We start from the raw sequence: 20,563 nt of genomic DNA, 5'->3' as shown, positions 1-20,563 counted from the left end.
CCACCCCCGGCCCCTGGAGGAGTCACCAAGCTCCTTCTACAGCCACAGCCTGAAACTCACAGAATCACCTGTGTCAGCCCCACCGGTGGGTCTGGTTCACAGTGCGATGTCAATGGGCCCCGTGGGATCACATTCTCTGGGGGCTGAGAAAGGAACGTCCCAAACCCAAGCCGAGTGGAACACTGTGGTCTGGTGGGAAGAGCTGCTCCTCCCAGAAGGACGTGGCATTCCTGATAGAGCCCGTGAGCGACCTTCCGCTGCGCTGTCGCTGGGGCCTTTCCGGGAACCTTGCCAGCCTCCCAAGGACCTTTAACCAGTCCTCGGAGGTTTCCGATCATCCTTAGCCAGACAGTCTTCTTTGTTCTTTCGTTTCCTGTCTAACAATGATTATCTAGATTCAATAGAAATATCATGAGAGCCACACTTCTCATTTCACATTTTCTAGTGGCCACATTTTTTCAAAGGTAAAATGAAACAGGTGAAAACTAATGTCAATAATATATTTTATTTCACTCGATATATCCAAAATACTATCCTTTCATTATTCAATCAATGTAAAAGCTACGAAAGTGAGGGTCTACGTGTTTAGCACATTATGTCTTCACACTCTGGTGTGTGTTTTACATGACAGCACAGCTTGCTCAGACCAGCCCCAGTTCAAGCGCCCAGTGGCCGCGTGTGACTGTGGCTGCCATACTTGCCAGCAGACATCTAAACACTCATATTTTTTCCTTTAAAAATGTCTCTGCCAAGAAGGAAGTCTTTGAATTAGGTGGGGGTTTTTTTCTCATTTTTCTTCTCCCTTGCAGCAAATTTGAAACAAATTATATAGGATTGACTTCAGAGAGGAAGGGAGAGGGAGAGAGAGATAGAAACATCAATGATGAGAGAGAATCATTGGTTGGCTGCCTCCTGCAAGCCCCACACTGGGGATCAAGCCCACAACCCAGGCATGTGCCCTGATTGGGAATTGAACCGTGATCTCCTAGTCCATGGTCAGCAAACTGCGGCTCTCGAGCCACATTCGGCTCTTTGGCACCTTGAGTGTGGCTCTTCCTAAGCCTTAGAAGTACCCTAATTAAGTTAATAACAATGTACCTACCTATATAGTTTAAGTTTAAAAAATTTGGCTCTCAAAAGAAATTTCAATCGTTGTACTGTTGATATTTGGCTCTGTTAACTAATGAGTTTGCCGACCACTGTACCTAGGTCAATGCTCAACCCCTGAGCCACACCAGCTGGGCTAAAACAAAACTTTGACATGTGTTTGTAATCAATGTGTCTGAAAAGTTGCTTTACCAAGGGGGTGGAGGGGAGATCAGAAATCTGCATTTTAACAACTGTTCAGATGGTTCTTGGGCACACTTCAGCTTTCGGGTCACTTTTCTAACTAGTCCACATCGAACTCCAACTTGCAAGTGGCCGTTTCTTCCCCAGCTGTCTCTAGGGAGACCTATTAGCCAAATTCTTTCACACCCCGGAGGCCAGCGACTGATAGAGCCCCTGAGTGCATTGCTTCTCCTGGGTATTGACCTCAACACAGGGGTAACAAGTACCTATACCCCGACTCTCAGTCCTGCCGCATGCCCCAAATATAGAGGCTTGAAGTGTGTGCCTTGTATGCGGAGAGGCTCAGCAAATGGTGGCTGTGGTTTTTAGGAAGGCTGCTACCATTTAATAGTTATGTGATTTGGTCGTGTTACTCGACCTCAGGTCTTCATCTACAAACAAGGGGATAATGATGTTCCCGCTTCTTAGAGTTTGGACCCATTAGATAAAGCCCACAGGACCACGGGCATCTCACCAAAGGAATCAGGAGGGATTTTCACAAGGTAGGGCTTCTGCTGAATGATTTGGGGAAGGCACGAGGTGGGGAGCGGCGGGGGTGGAGGGGGTGGCGGGGAGGAGCTCGGGATTGAGTGTCGTCATGAAGTAAGGACAGTTTGGCAGCTGTGTTTCTCAGGAATCTTTGTTCACGAGGTAGGAATGAGGCTGTCATGGGTAAGAAAACAGTAAGGACTCAAAAGGAAAGGGTGGTGCGGCCATGGCCACAGTCTCTTACACACGTTGTTTCAGGTTCTGTTAGAAACTCTAAGTCTGACTCCCACCAGGGCTAGGAGGTGAACTCAGAACCTTGCGTCCTTACTATAAAGTTAAGCTGAGTGTGGAATGCTGCATCCCAAGCCCCTTTCCCAAGCCCTGCGCCTAGGCTGGCAATTAAACCTGCTCTGTCATGGTGAGCAGTGTGGTTCAGAACCTCAGGCACAAATGGGAGGTCCATTCTCATGGAAAAGACTTCAGGTAGCAGACTTTCTCACAGTCCATGGTTTTAGAAAACCCTTCTGGCCCTTTCATTGATGTTACATTGCCCAATTGGGTTTTGTGGTTCGTGGTGTAGAGTGTTCAGTGAGATAATATATGCAAAGTGCCTAGTGCATAATAAGGTCCCAATAAGTGGCAGCTGCTCTTATTAGTGACTAGAGGCCCAGTGCATGGGATTCGTGCACCAGTAGGAGGTGTGGCCTGCGGGGATCACCCCGCTGTGGGAACACTGCTCATCCAGGTCAGCCAAGCGGCACTCCCACTGTGGTAGCGCACTGACCACCAGGGGGCAGCTCCTGCATCGAGTATCTATCCCTGGTGGTCAGTGCGCGTCATAGCGACTGGTTGACTGGTCGTTCTGGTTGTTCCACCCTTTGGTCACTGGGCTCTTATTATATAGGATTATTCATATTAGCGTTAGTGTTATTCACCGAGGTTTGCTGTAACAGCATTCCTCCCCCTGCTCCATGGCTGCTGCCAGTTCCAAGTTGGACCGTGTTGAATTTAAACCTCAGCCCTCACCAGGCTGCTCCTTAAAGAAGCAGCACAAGCCCCTGGCCCAGGAGTCCCATGTCCTCACACTGCCAGACCGAGCTTCTCTCTTACCCAGCACCCTGCCTTCCTCGCCAAAGGGTTCTGGCCCTGCTCCCTCCAGCTTCACTCTGGACTTGGCTTTGTTTTTCATGGACATGCTACCTAAAGCTCCTCGGGGAAGAGAACCTAATTCTATCAGGAGTCAACTACCTACTGCAACCCTGCTGCTCCAGATCAGGGCTACCTGCCCAAAGTGGCACTTCACACACACACACACACACACACACACGCACGCACACACACACATACACACATGTGCACACACCTATCCACAAACACACAAATATACATAAACACACACACACATATACAATGGAGATACATGCACACACATACATGTATGCACATGATCAGATACACATACATGTATGTACACTCATGAATGTGTGTGCACATAAACATGCACACATATACATATGCTCGCGTGCACATGCATACACACATATGCACACACACATGCACACGTATACCCACACACAATGCCAAAAGACTCCCCAGGTGCTGTGGGGTGTTTTGTTGCCCTGATAGGACCTCCCCACCCTTTCGCACCTGAGGAAGCTGCTTCCAGTCCTCCTCCCGCAGAGCCTGTTTCCATCAGACTGGTTTTTCCAGCTCCCACGGCAGCTTTAGGGGCACCTCTTGCTTTAAAACACAATTGCTTTTAAACAAATGGTTTATTTTTCTACCTTCATCTCATAGGGGGAAAGTAAACAGAGATAACAAGAAGAATCCAAATACCACCATAAGCAGACCCTGTACACCACCACCATGCGGGCATCTCCAGGCCTCCTTCCTGTGCACATGCGCTTTTGTCAAAACCAAAGTCAGGATCGCCCCGCTGGCAGTATTACCACCTTTTTCTCACTTAGCAAAATATACCCCAAACATATCGGTCAAATAGATTTCGAGGCCATGACTTGAAGCGCCTGCTTATCAGTTATGAATTCAATTAGCAGTGTTACTGAAGCCCGGCGGCCTTTTCTCTTTGCGATGTTTCTTCAACACCAGGAACACAACACCGAGGGCGTGAATCGCGGGCTGTAAGCGTTGAGAAGCGTGTGAGACAGCTGCGCTCTCCCTGCCCGGGCGGAGCCTACCTCGCCCCTCCCTCTGAGCAGGGCAGCTCTTTTTGAAAGAAGCCAGCAGAACAGGCCACGATGCCCAGTGCTCCGCCCGCGGTTGCGCGAAGGTAGCTGTGCTTGCTCTGCGGCTCCCAGTGTCTGCAGCTGCAGGGCAGCAGGAGCGGGACCGGCTGCACTGACACTCTCCTGCGCAGACTGCCTTCGACCCTAAGCCTGCAGCAGCCTTCCCTGCCAGTGAATAGAGTTGCAACCCCTCGTCTAAAAAAGTATACAAAATGGATAGAATATTGGCGACTGTTGAAGCTTTGTCGAACTCCTTCCTTAATTTTGAGCCTGTCTGAAGTTTCCCAGGCAGGCTTTTAATGGGTTCTAGCTTGCCCTCACATTCCAGCTGTGCTGTTCCGCGACCACACCCCGGGGCTGGGAGGCTAATGAATACTAGGCTCAGTGCGATGAGTAGCCAGCTTGGAGCGAAGACGAATGAGGACATGTAGGGCAGGCGGCCCGCACTTACAAAGCGATTGTGGGGTGAGGAGGGGGAGGGGGAGGTGGACGGAGCCGGCTGCTCTGCGCAGCCTTCGGGGCCTCTCCTGGGGGAGCCGCAGGTGCTCGCTTGCTCCTGCCTCTGGCTCAGGCGTCGGGTGCCACCGCCTGTCATTACACCTGGACCCTCTGGGAGGAGCTGCCCTCTGTACCCACGGGAGGCAGGCCGCGTGTGGGTGGCCGGAGGGTGCACAGTGACGCGGACGGGGTGGAAAAGATTTCCCCAGGGGGCATTTTCCACTTGCTCCTGCCTAAGGCACCCTTCGCCCACCCCAAGTGTATGCTTAATGCGCCACCCGGTGGCTGTATTGCATTGATGCAGTCTCTCTCACGGGGAAATGACATAAGGTCACAGATGTCTGTGAATTTCTAAAACATTAGACTCAAGTCCCTGAGAGCGCGTGGTTGCAGAGTAACCCAGAGGTGCAGTGAGGGGAGCTTGCAGATGAGACCTGGGGCTGAAGGAGGACCCGGCAGTGAGTTAAGCAAACCTGCAACCTGTGCCGGTTGTGACCCACTGAACTGGAGCAGGACAGGCCAGCAAAGGTGAGACAAACACAAACACACACACAAACAAACAAGGATGGATCATGTACACAGAGAACTAAAACCTCTGCCTACTGGCTTTTTAAGGGTTGTTGTTTCTCTCTCTCTCTTTCTTTTGCTTGCACAGTATTTTAAAACCAAAATAATAAATTTCTAATATCTGGTATAAAATCAAAGTTATCGTGGCTAACAATTAAAACCTAAAAACTTGGCCTGACCGGCATGCCTCAGTGGTTGAGCACTGAACCATGAGCCAGGAGGTCGAGTTCGATTCCACGTTAGGGCACATGCCCGGGTTGCGGGCTCGGTCCCCAGTGTGGGACATGCAGGAGGCAGCCGATCAATGATTCTCTCTCATCATTGATGTTTCTATCTCTCTCTCTCCCTCGCCCTTCCTCTCTGAAATAAAAAACAAATACATTTTTAAAATTAATTTATTAATTAATTAAAACCTAAAAAGATGAGCTACATTAGTAATCGAATGTCCTTCAACTGGTGAATGAATAAACCAATGATATATCCATTCAGTGGATACTATTTAGTGATTTAAAAATGACTTACTGATCTGAGTAACAACATGGATGAAAATCAAATGCATTATGCTAAGTAAAGGAAGCCAGACTCAAAAGCTACATAATGGGTGATACTAGAAACCCAGTGCATGAATTCATGCACGAGTGGGTTCCCTCGGGATGGCCTGTGGGGATCAGGCCCCAGCTTGTGCCCCCAGCCTCACAGCCCCACAGTCCCACCTGACACCCCGCTGTGGCCTGGTGCCATCCCCTCACCTGCTCCACCATCCCACCTGCAGGGCGATCAATCCAGGCCAGGCCCCCACTCAGCTCCCTCAGAGCCTGGGAGCCAGGCAGCGGCCCTGCCCACGCCCGCCCCACCCCTGATGCTGCCTCTGGTTGCCGTCTGCAGGGCAATTGGTGGGACGATCATCGGGCCTCCTGTTCGCACCCACCTTGGCCTGGCACCACCTGCTCACCTGCTCCACCATCCTGCAGCGGTTCCACTCTCGTCGCAGCCCATCAGGGCCAGCAGTGCCTCCACTGTTGCCCGCTGCCAGCGCTGCATTGCCGACACCTGCGATGTTCCAAGCCACCCCCCTGATGGTTAGTGCATGTCCTAGCGAGCGGTCAAACTCCAGTCAAACTTCCAGTAGAACTCCCAAGAGGACAATTTGCATATAAGGCTTTTATTATATAGGGTGACATTCTGTAAAATGCAAAACTATAAAGACAGAAAAAGACCAGTGGTTGTCAGGGGCTGGCTTTGAGGAGGGGTTGGCTACAGGAATACAAAGGAGTTGGGGGCGGGGGTGGTGATGAAATGGTTGATCATGGTCTTGGCTACATGATTATATGTGTCAAAACTAAAAACCTCAAAGGGTGAATTTTACTATATGTAAATTACATGTTAATAAACCTGACCAAACTAGTGAAACAGATAAACTCTGGTAGGAGTGATAAAGAAAAAAGAGAAAGTCACACAAGTAAAGAACTTTAAAGCTTGAGAAATATAAAAGAAGATAAGATTCAATTTTTAAAAAATCAAAACAATATCTTGAACCACTTTATACAAATGAATTTGAAAAATATATTAAAATAGATAACTTTATAGAAAAAAATCATTGAAATTATCTCAATAAAATGAAAAAAACTAACTAAATCAATAATCATTCAGGAAGTTTCACTGGTAATCAAAAGTCTCTCCCACCAAAAGACACCAAAATTCTATCGATATTCAGTAGCAAAATACACTACATAGCTGCAGAAAAGCACTTGCTAAAATCAGACACTGGTTCATTGTTAACAACAGTCAGCAAACTAGAAATTAAAAGACAGTTTCTTAACCACATTGATGCCCACAGTCAAAGACTGTGAGGGACACGGCTATAGTCACACAGATCCTGTTCCCTGGTACTTGTTGCCACAAGCGAGATTACACACCTTGGAGAGAAGATGCGACCAGGGGCTTGTGTTAAGTATCTGGGGAAGTCTCAAGGCAGCATGGTTTTATCCTAGCTGCTGCCAGAATGTGAGGGAAGTTCTGTGATTCGATCTTTTTATTTTTATCCAGGAGCCTGCTGGTCTCCCTGGCCCCTGCCTGCTGCACAGCCTGCACCTTTAAAACCTCCCGGGACCATAGTCAAAGCCATGGGAATGGCCCCCAAAGCCACTCATCAGAGTCAGAGTCTCCAGGGCGTCCCTGGCCCTTGGCAGCACCTCCCCACCCATATACCCTTTTGAAACCACACTGAACTCCCCAACATCGAAGCCCCTTTCACAGGCCCAGGCCCACGTTCACACTTTTAGCTCAGCCTGGAAAGCCCTCCCCCTTGCCATCCCCGTGCTGCCTGGCAAACTCCAGCTGCTACAGACCCCGCTCCAATGTCACTTGCTCTAGCACAGGCTCCAGCCAACTGCCCTTTCCCTGTGTCATCTCCCTCCTCGGCGTTCCTGCAGCTTTGTTTCCTCTCCCCTGCCCTTCCTGCGTCCTTCCTCCCTGCTGAAATGAAATGCCGAGTCTCTGGGCTGCCTTGCTGGGTGCTGAGGAGTCCAGGGTGAACAGGAGGCCACACATCAGGGACAGAACTATTAAGGTGCCGCGCGTGAGAACCTCAAGGACAGACCAGCGTCATGAATTCAGCCCCGCAGGCCCAGCCCAGCACAGGCCTGGCACTTTGCCGGTGCTCGGGGCACATCTGTGAGATGAAAGGAATCTGTTGTGTGTCCCCCCCCGACAAGTTGTAACCCCCAGTACCTGTGGGTGTGACCTCACTTGGAACCAGGTCTTTGCAGATGTAATCAAGTTAAGGCGAGGTCGTCCTGGATTGGACAGATCTTAACCTGGTAACTGGTGTCCTCGTAAGTGGAGGGAAATTTGGACACAGACACACATGGAAGACACCATGGCAGACGGAGGCAGAGATTGGACTGATGCGTATAAGCCAACAAGCGACTGTGGCCACCAGAGGCGGCCCCCACTGACACCTTAATTTGGACTTGTAGCCTCCAGAACTGTGAGAGAACGACTTTCTAGGGCTTTGAGCCACCTAGTTAGTGGGCAATTTGTTACGGCAACCCTAGAAACGAATACAGTGTCCAAGGCTCATTGATTCCTGGGTCACATTTCTACCAGACCCCAACCCAGGGGGCGGAAGCTGCCCAAAACTCCACTGCAGGCCGCTCTCAACTTTCCCTTCCTTCCCACCGCCTGGCCTGAGCCTCCCCTTCCCTGACCAGCAGAGGACCACGCCTCCTCCGACACTAGGCGGCGCCAGCAGGCCGCGCCATCCTGCTCCGTGGGCTCCAGCGTTGGCAAAAGGGACTGAGCATGGAGAGTCACCCATAGGCCGAGCTCCCAAATCCAGGAACTGCTTTAAGATCTCAGTGAAGTGGTTTTGTCTGTCTGAGAGAGGAAATCGGATTCTCTCCCCTGCAGACTGTCCTGCCTCCAATCTCTGTTCACCCTTGGCAGCCTCAGAGCTTGAGCTGCTGGGGAAGAAGTCAGAGGCCCATGACGGCCTCCCAGGTTCAGCCCGCACAGGCTGGCTGTGCTTTGGGCCGTCCCCCGTTCCCCTTCGGAGCGCTCTGCCCTGGAAGCCCAGCCATTCTACTTTCACAGCAGATGCGATTCCCAGAAACAGGCTTTGGTGCTCCCATTGGTCAGTGTGCTGGGCCCTCAGTCCCACACTCCTCCCTGATTCTTTAGCTTCTTTTCAAATTGCAATGAATAACTGGTACACACAGGACACTTCACACCTAAGCAAGGACATCTGTAAGAAAGGCATTTCTAATTTTGGCAGGTCTTAATACAATTATATATTAGGCTGAAATTGCCTATATGTGACCTTTTTTATTAACCTGCAAAAAATGGCCATTTCATGTGATTCATAGTTTTGTATGTTGGTACTTTTGTTCCTATAGGTCTCCAGCCTAAAAAGTCCTCCGGTTCCTACTTCTCACCCACAGCTCCTTCTTCACTCACTTCCCAAGTCATGCTGGCACTCACTGGAGCTTTTCTTTTTGTAAAATTCTGCCTTAAGTTTTAGGCAGAAGTTTAATCTCCTGCATACTCACTGAGGGCAAAGACTGAGTCTTATCTGTGGCTGTGCCCTGGACCTAGTACAAGGCTTTGTATAAATCCTAAAAAGAAAAACTGTGGTCTTGTTGAATGAATTTGCAAATGAATGAGTGAAGAAGCGATTGCAGTGCGAGAAGGAGTGGTCATCCCACAGAGAGGCTATGGCACCAAAAGTTTCTACATCTCCTTGGAGCATAGAGGCTTAAGGGTCTCACGAGACCACCCAGAAGCCACAGCAGCCCCTGTGCTTAGTGTGTTTGGGTTGTGCCTTCACACACACACACACACACACACACACACACACACACACACACACAGATGTTCAGCCCCAGCCAGCAGGCTCGACCTGCAAACAGGCCGTCTCTGCTGGGGAAGCCCACACTTGCTAAACCCTCTGTGCTGCCTGCCAAGTTGAGAATCATTTCCTGCCCGGGTCTCAGACAGTTCACGCTGCCCCAGATGGTCTGCTCAGGAAAATTCCCATGTTGTGAAATTTCCTTCTCTGGGGGCCCTGGGTGTCATGGGAAATAGGAAATGCTGGACAGCTATTCACCTCTTGGTGTGGGATGGGACCGTCCCCAAGCCCTGCAAAGCCTGCAATGCTACTCCACCAGGGAGCTTGGAGGAGGGACCAGGGCTGCCCTGGGAATGTGCCACCTCTTGCCCCAGGTTCAGATTAATTCCTTGCCTCAGGAACTTAAAATGACATTATATTATATGTCAAAACTGTGATCCCCCTCTAAATTAAATAAGCCATGTGTTTTATATATTCCACTAGGGGCCCGGTGCACGAAATTCGTGCACTGGGTGTGTGTGTGTGGGGGGGGGTGTCCCTCAGCCCAGCCTGCCCCCTCTCACATACTGGGAGCCCTCAGGCGTTGACCCCCATCACCCTCCAATCGCAGGATCGGCCCCTTGCCCAGGCCTGACGCCTCTGACAGAGGTGTCAGGCCTGGGCAGGGGACCCTCATTTCCCCCCATCACTGGTTCTGCCCCCAGCCCAGGCCTGATGCCTCGGCCAGAGGTGTAGACCCCCATCACCCTCTGATCGCCTGATCGGCCCCTTGCCCAGGCCTGACGCCTCCGCCAGAGGTGTCAGGCTTGGACTGGGGACCCCCATCTCCCCCCAATCACTGGCTCTGGCCCCCGCCCAGGCCTGAGGCCTCTGGCCCAGGAATCATGCCTGGGCAGGGGACCCCCATCTCCCTCTGATCGCTTGCTCCACCCCCCGCCCAAGCCTGACACCTCTGACCCAGGCTTCAGGCCTGGGCAAGGGGACCATCATATCCCCCCAATCCCTGGCTCCGCCCCCCACCCAGGCCTGATGCCTCTGGCCCAGGCATCAGGCCTGGGCAAGGGGACCATCATATCCCCCCAATCCCTGGCTCCGCCCCCCGCCCAGGCCTGATGCCTCGGCCAAAGGAGTTGACCCTCATCACCCTCCGATCACCAATCACCGGATCGGCCCCTTGACCAGGCCTGAGGCCTCCGGCAGAGGTGTCAGGCCTGGGCAGGGGACTCCCAGCTCCCCGCGATCTCCCGCTCTGCCCTTGCCCAGGCCTAACGCCTCTGGCCTAGGCGTCCGGCCCGGACAGCGGGGACCCTGCGATCGTGGGCTCCACTTTAGGCCCAGGCAAGGGACCCCTAGCTCCCGGGACTGCCAGCTTCGACTGTGCCCAGCTCCCATCGCTGGCTCCACCCCTACTTCCTGCTATCACTGGCCAGGGCGGCAAAGGCGCCCGATTCTCCAATCATGGCTGGGGGGCAGGGCAAAGGCAGCCTCAGGGCCGCCTTTGCCCTGCCCCCCACCTCTTAGCTCCCCCCTGGGTTTCCAATCACTGTCAGTGGCAGGGGGCTTCTTCCTGCTTTCCCTTTCGCCTCCCTGCATTGTGCCTACCTATGCAAATTAGCCGCCATCTTTGTTGGTAGTTAACTGCCATCTTAGTTGGCAGTTAATTTGCATATAGCCCTGATTAGCCAATGAAAAGGGTAGCGCCGTACGCCAATTACCATTTTTCTCTTTTATTAGTGTAGATATTCCAATAACCCATATGTAATTCAGAGAGGAAATCACAGTTCGGACTTTTCCTCTCAAACATGGATATCTTGGCCTTCAAACTTGGACAGTTTCCAATGCATTTTTGTTATAAAGAGTTAAGCAAACATATATTTTAAAAATTAATAAAACAAATGTGAATCGAAACAATATCATTTTCTTTCGACTGGTATATTTTTTAAATTGATAATTGCCAATGCTGGTGAGGTTGTGGGGAAATGAACACTGCCAATGAAAATATAATTTGGGATAACTTTCATTGTGGGCAATTTGAGGTATATCAAAAGCCTCTAAAATGTGCATTTCTCTTGATCCAGCAATTTTCTTTCCAGCAATTTATCCTAAGAAAATAATCTAAAATGCTATCAAACCATTGGTCATAAGAGTTAAAAAAAAATGGCAACCTGAAAGTCCAAATTTCCAATATGATAGAAAATTTTGCAGCCTTTAAAGTGATGTAGATCAATGTTTTATGGGCTAATAGACTGTATATTTAAAAAAACCAAAATACTATTAAAAAGGGATCCTTTCAAAGAGGAAAATACAGGCATAGAAAAAAGAACAACATTGCCAGTAGGAGGTGGTGTTATGGATAATTTTAATTTTCTTTCTACTGAGATAAAAAAGAAAGTATTACTTTGGCATATTTAAACATTTTTTAAAAATAATTTTTATTAATTGCAGAGAAGAAGGGAGAGGGAAAGAAAAATAGAAACATTAATGATGAGAATCATCAATCGGCTGCCTCCTGCACACTGGGGATCAAGCCCACAACCCGGGCATGTGCCCTGACCGGGAATTGAACCATGACCTCCTGGTTCATAGGTCAATGCTCAACCACTGAGCACTGTCCGGGCTAAAGGTATTTTTAAATATTCTGAGAAAGACGCTGAGAGCTTGTTACTACTTTTGTTGCTGTCTAGGGGTCTCAACTTTCCAAACTGTGAGATGGGATTCCACAGCAGGGCAGGAATTCCTTCTCTCTCCTCCCATCCACCTTTCTCAACGCTAGGCAACCACTTCGCAGACAGCCCTTCCCCAGCAGCCCTGCAGGTTCTGTGGGCTTTGTTATCGTTGTCCCCACCCACCACCTGCCATCAAAAGACAACAATCCCAGCGTTGACCCCATGTTGACACGTCTCCCTTCCACAGCATTCCTTACCTGATGGGACCTGTTTCTGCCCATTTTCTACCTGAAGCTCGTTGGTTAGAACAGTCTGTAAAGGCAGAAAGGAGGCGGTGAGGCCTTTGAGAGGCAGGCAGCGTCTGATGGGGTAGGGGTGGGAGTCATTTGAGAACTACCTGGGTTTGAATTAAATCCTGGCTCCACCTTGGGCAAGTTAATGCAGGTCTTCATGCCTCGGCTTTTATGTGGCCTGGGGCTGCAGGTGATAATGGCGCCTGCCTTGTTAGTTGCTGTGTGGATTCCACACTATAGGCTTCCAACTGTGCCTGGCACGTGTAAGTGGTTTTTAAGTAGCAGCTATTATCACCGTTTTAAGAATTGGTAAACTGCTCTTCCCTTCACCTTTCTTGCAACGACGGCAATTATGTTGGTGTGGAGCCTCCTGAGAACTGGTGCCACTGAGATTAAGACTAAACTGTTTTCCCACCCAACACTGCGAGGTAGGAAAACCAGTCACCCTGACCGTTACACCCAGAGCACGTGTCAGCACAGCCAAAGTGCCCAGTGCCTCCCTCCACTCACACCCTTACCACCTGCCGTGAGGGCTCCTTGCTGTCAGCCTGCCTCCCTGGCAATGACCTCTTCACCTCTGCGTGCTCCGCCTCTTCACTTTTTAGATCTCCAACATTCCCTCTCCCACACGGGTCTTCCATCTCTCCATCTCAGAGGATTGCTTCTTCCCCCACAGACCTACAGTTCTTCCATGGTCTCCAGGTACGGGAAGCTGCAGCCCCCTGAAGGCTCTCTTCCTAAGACCTGGAGAAAGCTTCCCCACTTCCCCCAAATGCAGAGCTTAGTGAGTCAATCCGCTCCTTAAACCTGTCAAGCACTGCCCCTTGCCCTTAGGATAAAGGGAAGCTTCCCAGGTGGCTGGAGAGGCCCTGCCTCCACCACCTAGCCTCTGCCCTCCCCCTCAGCCCTGCCGTGCAGCAGCACTAGAGTCCTTTTAGTTTCTCAAACTGGCTGTGCTTTCTGCTGCCTTTGCACCCATACACGTAGTGTTTTGCCCCTTAGCCTCGCTCTACTGGCCCTCACATCTCAGCTTAAATGCCAGTTTGTCCAAAAAGAGCTTTGCCTACGCTCCCTTACACTTCCCCGATCACACTGTCATCAGGCACCGTTGTAACTGCCTGCCTTCCCAGCACATTAGAAATCCATGCAGGTCTTGCTCACTGCTCAATCCCAGCATGAAAACGGTAGCTGGCACACTGAGAGCGTTTTTAAAGAGAAAAATGTATTCCCACTTATGTTTGTGGTCTCTCTTCCTTGTGGCATGGACCACCTCCCTGTCCTATCTCCATCTCCTGCAAGGCACCTCTCCCCAGACCTGGTCCTTCATCCCGTCACGAGCTCCTAGCCACACACAATCTTTTCAACCTAGGGTTTCTATAAAAATTTTACGGAAGGATCACATCTCTCACAACTGCCTCGTAAGAACTTTTTTTATTATTTAGAAATGCAGTTATATACATAGAATTAAAATTAAATTAAACTTTGTACAAATATTAAAATACTATCTTCACACCCACTGCAATGTACAGGATACCAAAAAATATATATAAAATAAAGCAAACCCAAACTGACTGACATCCTGCACATAGTCAATGATGCAAGTGTTGTTTTAAACCATTATGTGAGTACCATTCTGCAAGTTTCCATAGTGGTGTGATAAGCCAGGGCAGGGTGTGGTAGGCGGCCACACAATCCTCGTCCATCTCTCCTCCCTGCTTGGCAATCCAAGTGCTCTGCCCCTGCACCCTCTCCAGAGAGCTCTGCTGCCTGGCGCAGGGTTTAACTCTGAGGTTTCATTCAAAATTCTACTAGGTTTTCAACTGGAGATTACGAGTTTTCCAGCAAAGCTGAGCCTGCCAAACAAATTCCCTCTGAGCTCTTCACTGATCATCGGTAATGTCTGTCCCTATGCTGAGCCCCAGGAGGCCCTGAGAGAAGCTCCCAGCCAGCACATCTGGGGTTCAGCTGGAAAGCCTGCATACCACTTCCCTCTGGTCCTTTATTCTCTTTTGGCGGGGGTGGGGTGGGGTGGGGGGGCGGGAAGCAAGGATGTAGAAATGTTTGCAGCATATTCTGCTCTTGATGTAAGCATGTAATCTGGGAATGGAAGTGACATCGTTACGGGGGAAGCAAGTGGTCTGAGCGCTCAGCTGAGACTGGGAGGGAGAGGCTGAGTGCTATTGTCCCTGTGCCACCACTAACGAACGAGGCAGGAAGAAGATACCTTTGTCAGTCTTGCCATTCCACAGAACTTGGGGGGGTGGGGGGTGGAAGGCAAGATGAATGGGGAAGATAACATTAGTTCCAGTTTTATTTGCAAATGGAGTGTTAGAACACACACTGAAATGCCTTATAACCCAAAAGAACTCACAATTGGCCAGGACTCAGCCCATTTCACAGTTCACACTGAGTGAAATGGGAACACAGCACACAAAATACAGAAATGGCAAAAGATAGAGCCTACTTGCTAAACTAAGGCATGGAAAGGGATGGAAATATATGTGATCTTCACCAAAGACTGGCCCTTGTAAGTCACTGGAATATAACTGCAAGTTGCCAGGACATAAAACCTGCATTGAGTTATTAGCTCATGTGTGCAAAAAATACCTTTTCAAATAAAGTCCTTTGGTGCTGACCACTCTCCTGGAGAAGCCCTCTGTGGACTCCCCTAGAGGTGAGCCCAGAAAAGCCAGGCTACGGACAGTTCTCCCACCTGCTCCAGGCTCGTCTGACAGCCTCCTTCCTGGCAGCTATGAAGTCCCTAATCCCCTGCAAGGGACAAAAACCCAGAAGCTCCTGGACAGTAGCAAATGGTTGATGGCAAGAAACTGCTCCAGGCAAAGAGAACGAACAGCTGTCATGGATGCCAGCAGGATGAAGCCTGGTTCCTGCACCCACAGGCCCAGAAGTGGGCCTCATCCATGTCAGTGACAAGGGAGTGAGGGGAGGAAGTGAAGAGGAGAGGTGGGGCCAAAACAGGAGGCTCCCATTTACCCTTCTTTCCTTCCTGCCGGCACACAAGTTTGGGTCTGTGTCCCCAGGACAGGGTTGATGGTGGCTGGCTGGAAGAACGCTGCAGAAGGAAGGCTTTTCATTTTTCCAAGGCCTGAGCCAGTAACCTATGGGGCTGAATAATCCCAAAACAAAAAGTGCAATCTCTTAGGGGAGGGAAAATGCCAGAGTATGCTATAAAAAAAGAGTAAGATCTCTCATTAAAAGAAAAAACTCAGCTAGAATTCAGGTTTTGGATGACTGGGAATAAATCAGCAGGCTCAGCAGACTCCAAATCCCACACCATGTGCCCTGCTTTCTTTTTTGGAGGAAGACAAGGGCACCCCTGCGGGGAAGGAGCCCAGGCACAGGGAGGCAGCTGGGTCATGAGGGACCCACCATCCAGATAGCCCCAGAGCCCATGACTGCTGGCAGGCACTCTTCTGGAAATGGCCTCTTTTGACAGCCCCCTGGTACATTTCATCTCCCTCAAAGGCTCTGACCTCTAGTTCTGGCATCTTTGACAACCTGTTCCATGCCTCACCATGCTGGCCTGGGCTTCAGGCACAGAATTCTCAGGCTCCTGGGTGGGAGAGGGGGAGGAGGAGTGGCTAACAGGCACAGCAGGCACTGCCCTTACCCTGAGAGAAAGGAAAACAAGAGAGACAGAAAGAGGCCAGGAATGAGCGGGTAGTAAAGTGCGTGTGTGAGTGGAGGCAGGAGGCTGAGAGGAGGCCATTTCCCTAATCTTCCAGGCCACCCACTCCTGGAGCTACCCTGCTTGGTCAGGTACTGAAAATATATTGGGCTCTTTATTATTTTACCACCCGAGAGGCTCAGGGAAGGAGCGGAGGGGCAGCATGGGGTGGAGGTTGGGGGGAAGTTCCCCAGCCCCAATGTTTCAGAAACAAAAGTAAATGCCACGTTTTTTAAAGATGGAAGCAGCCTGCCTGAGCTTTGCCACCCAAGCCTTGTCAGCATTCACAACGTGGCTAAGGGAAAGCCGAGAGCCGAGAGCCGGAGAAGCATCTGGAGCACAGAGCCCACTCCTTTAACACCAGGTCCAGGTGCCAGGCTGCTCTGCAACCCTTCACCCACAGGCAGCCCACAAGGGTGTGTGGGGTGAGGACTGCCTCTCAGCCCCTCCCCCTTGCCCAAGAAGACCAGGGAGTCATCTGTCAGCTGTGAGCAGGAAGGGACAGCAGGGGAGGGCAAGAGTAAGAAAAGCAGCAGTGCAGCAAGCAGCAGGACACTTCCTGGACCAGTTACTAAGGCACGTGACTGTGGTGAGGAGGACCCTCAGGACTGGGGCTGGAGCTGCCTGCAGCTGCCTGGGGACTTAGTCTGTGCCTCTCAGGTTCCCCTCCGTCACCACAAACCCAGAACGGGCAACTTGCCCTGTCTGTCAGTGAGCAGATGGGCAGTCCATGGCATCTCAACGAGCTCCTGTCCCAGGTATGATTCCCCTCAGAACTCTGTGGGCAGCAAGGTAGCAGGAGCTGCCGCATAAACCCCAGGTGGCAGCATGCAACTTCCCCTTATACTCCAGAAAAAGAAAAGCGGAGACCGGGAAGCCACGCTGAAGTAGGAGGCGAGAACTTGCCTATTAGGAAGACAACCATTATCAGCCACCTTCCTGCCCTCCCCTGGGATCCCCTGGAAGCTCAACACAGCAGGGCCAGGAGCTGGCACCTCTGAGCTGGACAGCTGGTGCTGGGTCAGCTTCGGCAGATTTTCCACATCCTCCGTCCCCAGCCAAGAAAACGTGCCACCAGTGTCAACCAAGGGCAGGCCCAAGGACCCACACTCTTGCTCCAGTTAGTCCCTCTTGTCTCCCCAGCTCCCACTCTTGGATCTGCTCCTGATAAGCCCTCAAAGGAAACAAGCCAGACCCAGGCCCACCCCTTGTGTGGCAGGGGGCAGCAGTGCAGACACTAAGGCTTGTAGGACAGCAACAGGCCTGCGTGACAGGGAACCTGGACAGGGTGGGGGGAAGGCACAAGTAAACACAGCGGTTCTCTGGCCCATGTGGGCTGGTTGGGGCGGCCACCAAAGAATTGGCTGGAGAGCTCCCAGAGGCCCAGGGAAAGGAAGGGTTCAGTCCGGCACATTCAAACATGTTCCCGACACAGATGGGAAGGCTGGACCAGGCAAAAAGCCAGTTCCTCCAGCTGTCAAGCAGGCAGATGACAAGAATCTTCCTTGAGTTTCCAGCAAGGTGGGCCTGCATGCCCTCAGAGATCCACAGGTGGCAGCTCAGCTAGCCGGGCAGGGTGCTCAAACCCACAGGGAGAGGGAAGAAGGGCAGAGAGGACCATTGCAGAGGAGAGAGGCCGGTGGCAAACCTCATGCTTCTTTCAACAGCGGGATATCTAAGGGAAGAGAAGGAAGCACAGTGGTTACCCCATGTGGGTCTCTGCAGCACACCAGATCCCACTGTAGGGGCCCTTAATTTAAAGAAATAAAACGCACTACTCATACTCCTCTAGGCAGTCTAACTCCCTTCTCCCCCCCCCCCCCCACTTTTTTTTACCACTTTTTGCTCATCTCTCCCCCTGGCTATGTGATAACATCTGAATGTTCAGACTGGTATTCAAACCCCTTCTGATTTCACCAACCTGAACCCTCCTCTGCCTTAACTGCTTGTCTGGTTGCTTCTCTTTCTGTCCTACTCTCGCCCTGTGGATAGTACTGAGCTCTGTTCAAGTCCCCTCTCCTCCTTAATGTCATTGTCCAGCTGTGTGATAGTGAATAACTGACGCCTCAGGTCCTGACTTCCTACGGTGCTGTCAGTCCCAGACAGCTTGGGCATGGCCTGCAACAAACTTGATAACCTATGTGTTGTGTTTTCTGAACCCCTCATTTTGGCATGGACTCTAGGATTCTTGATTCCACTATTTTTTGAGGATAAGCCCCATCTTCCCAGGTGACTGACAATCCAAGCAGGCAAAGAGAATGTTTTCTATTTCTTTGTATCAACCCTGAAACCTAACCTGGCACTAGGCACAAGATGGACTCTCAGAATGCTTGTTTGGCACATGGAACAAAGCGAGGTAGCAAGAAGGGAAGTGCTGGCACCATCTTGGCTCCTTAGGAAGGGCAAGGGCTGAGATTTGCACTTGGACATTTGTCACTCTGTGTGGACACACAGTATATGTGCACTTGGACAGACAGTAAGTGTGGCTGGCTGCCCATGGGGTCAATGGTTTCCACCTTTAAGCCTTGGTCAACAATTTAGTTGACCTTTCCTAGCTCTATATCCTAAAGAAGGAAGGCATGTTGCTAATCATTGAGAAACTCCATAAACAGGATCTGCATTCAAGAATTTCCGATATCCTTGCTTTCATACATGCTAACTGTGCCTGGGATTCTCTGGAAGCATAAAGCTTTCTCGGGAGCGGGGGGAGGTTTGTAAGTGCAGAAGTACTTGCTGTCAAAAGGGAAGCATCTAGGTTTTGTCTGTATCCTGAACCACACTGGGATTTCGTGTAAAATGATAGAGTCAATCCCAACATTCAACTCTCAAGGCCCTAGCAAAAGCAGAGATGTCAGGAGGTGGCAATTTCGTTCTACAGCTGGTTTGCCACAAAGGACCTGGAGTCATCTGGGAGGCAGCATGGTACCAAGGGTCATAAACACAGGCTTTGGAACCGATCCACCTGGCTTCATATCCCAGCTCACCAATTACCAAAGGACAAGTACCTTAGCCGCTTGGAGCCTCCATTTCCTCGTCCGTAAAATGAGGACAGTAGCATGTAATACCTCCCTCTCAGGATCACTGTGAGGCTTAACTGAGACAGTGTAAGAAAACCACCTAGCAAAGGCCCTGGCATACTCCTATTTAAGACAAAGCAGCTGAATGCTATGGAAAAGAAACAGGCGCCAGTTTCTCTGTCATATGACCCCACACACCTCCCTGTAATTTCTGTCCTTTCAGGAGTATAAAATTACGTGAGGACAGACCTCATCTTCACCTCCAACCAGCTGTTTACCCTTTGATTTAGCACAGCCCTGTGGCCATGAATAATTTTGGAGACTCTAAACTATCAAAATTCACAGACCACAATGAAAGTCTCCCTATACGGAGTCCAAAAAACCACCTAGAACTGAGGGTAAAATCCTATTTTGCAGGCTAATACCCAAGGTATTATCTTTCTTTGTCTCCCTGCTCCCCTAATACACCAATTATTAGAGAGGCTCACATCTTTCCTTACTCCCAGGAGGGCCTGGAGCTGCTAGCAATTCATGATGGGTGCAGACCACCTACCGTCTGTGTAGTCCTCCGACGTGAGGGATAAAAGGCTTTGTATGTCACTGTTCTCTGAATCCGGGGCTTCTTTGTGTGCCAGTTGGCTGTTCCCTGAGCCGGCCACCCAGGAAGAGGTGGTTGCCTGATGCACCATCACAGTCTCTGAGCCCCGGGAGCCCCAGGCTTCACACAGTCCAGACTGGCCCGGGGCCTCCTCCTCTCCACCTGCAGAGGAGCAAGCCCCCTGGTCCTGTAGCTGCTGCTCCCGTGGCCCATTCCTCCCACTAGGCCCCGACCCCTCTGACAGCACAATCTGTACTCTGGGGTCAGCGGGCGGCACGCAGTGACCGGAACTGCCATACACAGCCTCCTCATATGACGGTAGTGCAACCTGGACTCCATCCACCATGATGGAGACCTGGTCCCCAGATACCCCCTGGTCACGCCTGCATCCGGAGGAGGAAAAGACAAAGGAAGAATTAAAATACACAGACAAATAAATACCATAATATTGTACTAACAACACTAACCATTTTTGAGTATTTACTATGCGCCTGACACAGCACTAAGTGCTTTATATACTTTATCGCACTGAATTCTCACCTGAGCCCTTTCAGGTAGAGCTTCACCAACAATGCAGATGAGGCTCAGAGAAGTTAAATAACTTGCTCACAGTCAAGAGCTAGTAAGGGAGGAAGCTGGGATTTAAATCCAGTTCCACCTGCTTCCAGAAACTATGTTCTTTACCTCTGGGTACACAGGCATCTAGCCCTCTGGTCCTGTGCAAACTGGGAACCTAGAAATAAAGCCATTCATTCAGCACAGCTAGAATAAGAAGTGAGAAAAAGATGGCTGCTACCTGTGACTATAACTAAAAACGACTGTCTGTA

The 20,563-nt window shown here is 50.6% G+C and overlaps 1 protein-coding gene and 1 long non-coding RNA gene across 7 annotated transcripts in view; one reads left to right on the top strand and one right to left on the bottom strand.

Annotated features, from left to right (window-relative positions):
- Nucleotides 1-3,300: 3,300 nt before the first annotated feature.
- Nucleotides 3,301-10,063, top strand: LOC118657351. 2 transcript variants are annotated; one of them, XR_004967992.1, is made up of 3 exons: nt 3,301-4,526; nt 4,923-5,087; nt 6,012-6,707. It is a non-coding gene; the product is annotated as an uncharacterized LOC118657351 (long non-coding RNA). The 2 variants fall into 2 exon arrangements; XR_004967993.1 differs by lacking the exon at nt 3,301-4,526 and adding an exon at nt 7,173-10,063 and having other exon boundaries at nt 4,537-5,087; nt 6,012-6,205.
- A 3,786-nt stretch (nt 10,064-13,849) lies between these two features.
- Nucleotides 13,850-20,563, bottom strand: part of SUSD6 (sushi domain containing 6) — a 103,324-nt gene continuing 96,610 nt past the window's right edge. For 4 of the 5 annotated variants that reach the window (XM_036311188.1, XM_036311211.1, XM_036311203.1 and 1 more), the window contains exons 5-6: nt 19,627-20,119; nt 13,850-17,796 (exon numbers count right to left, since the gene is read on the bottom strand). In XM_036311188.1, the coding sequence (XP_036167081.1) occupies nt 19,660-20,119 (460 nt within the window). In that variant the 3' untranslated portion in view covers nt 13,850-17,796; nt 19,627-19,659. The remainder of the gene's footprint in view (nt 17,797-19,626; nt 20,120-20,563) is intronic. The other variant, XM_036311219.1, reaches the window with a different exon arrangement.

This window comes from Myotis myotis, unplaced genomic scaffold (genome assembly GCF_014108235.1).
Source record: "Myotis myotis isolate mMyoMyo1 unplaced genomic scaffold, mMyoMyo1.p scaffold_m19_p_1, whole genome shotgun sequence".
In the NCBI taxonomy this organism is placed as follows: Eukaryota; Metazoa; Chordata; class Mammalia; order Chiroptera; family Vespertilionidae; genus Myotis; species Myotis myotis.
The sequence above is the reverse complement of the archived record's forward strand: the minus strand, read 5'-3'. Positions and strand labels throughout refer to the sequence as shown.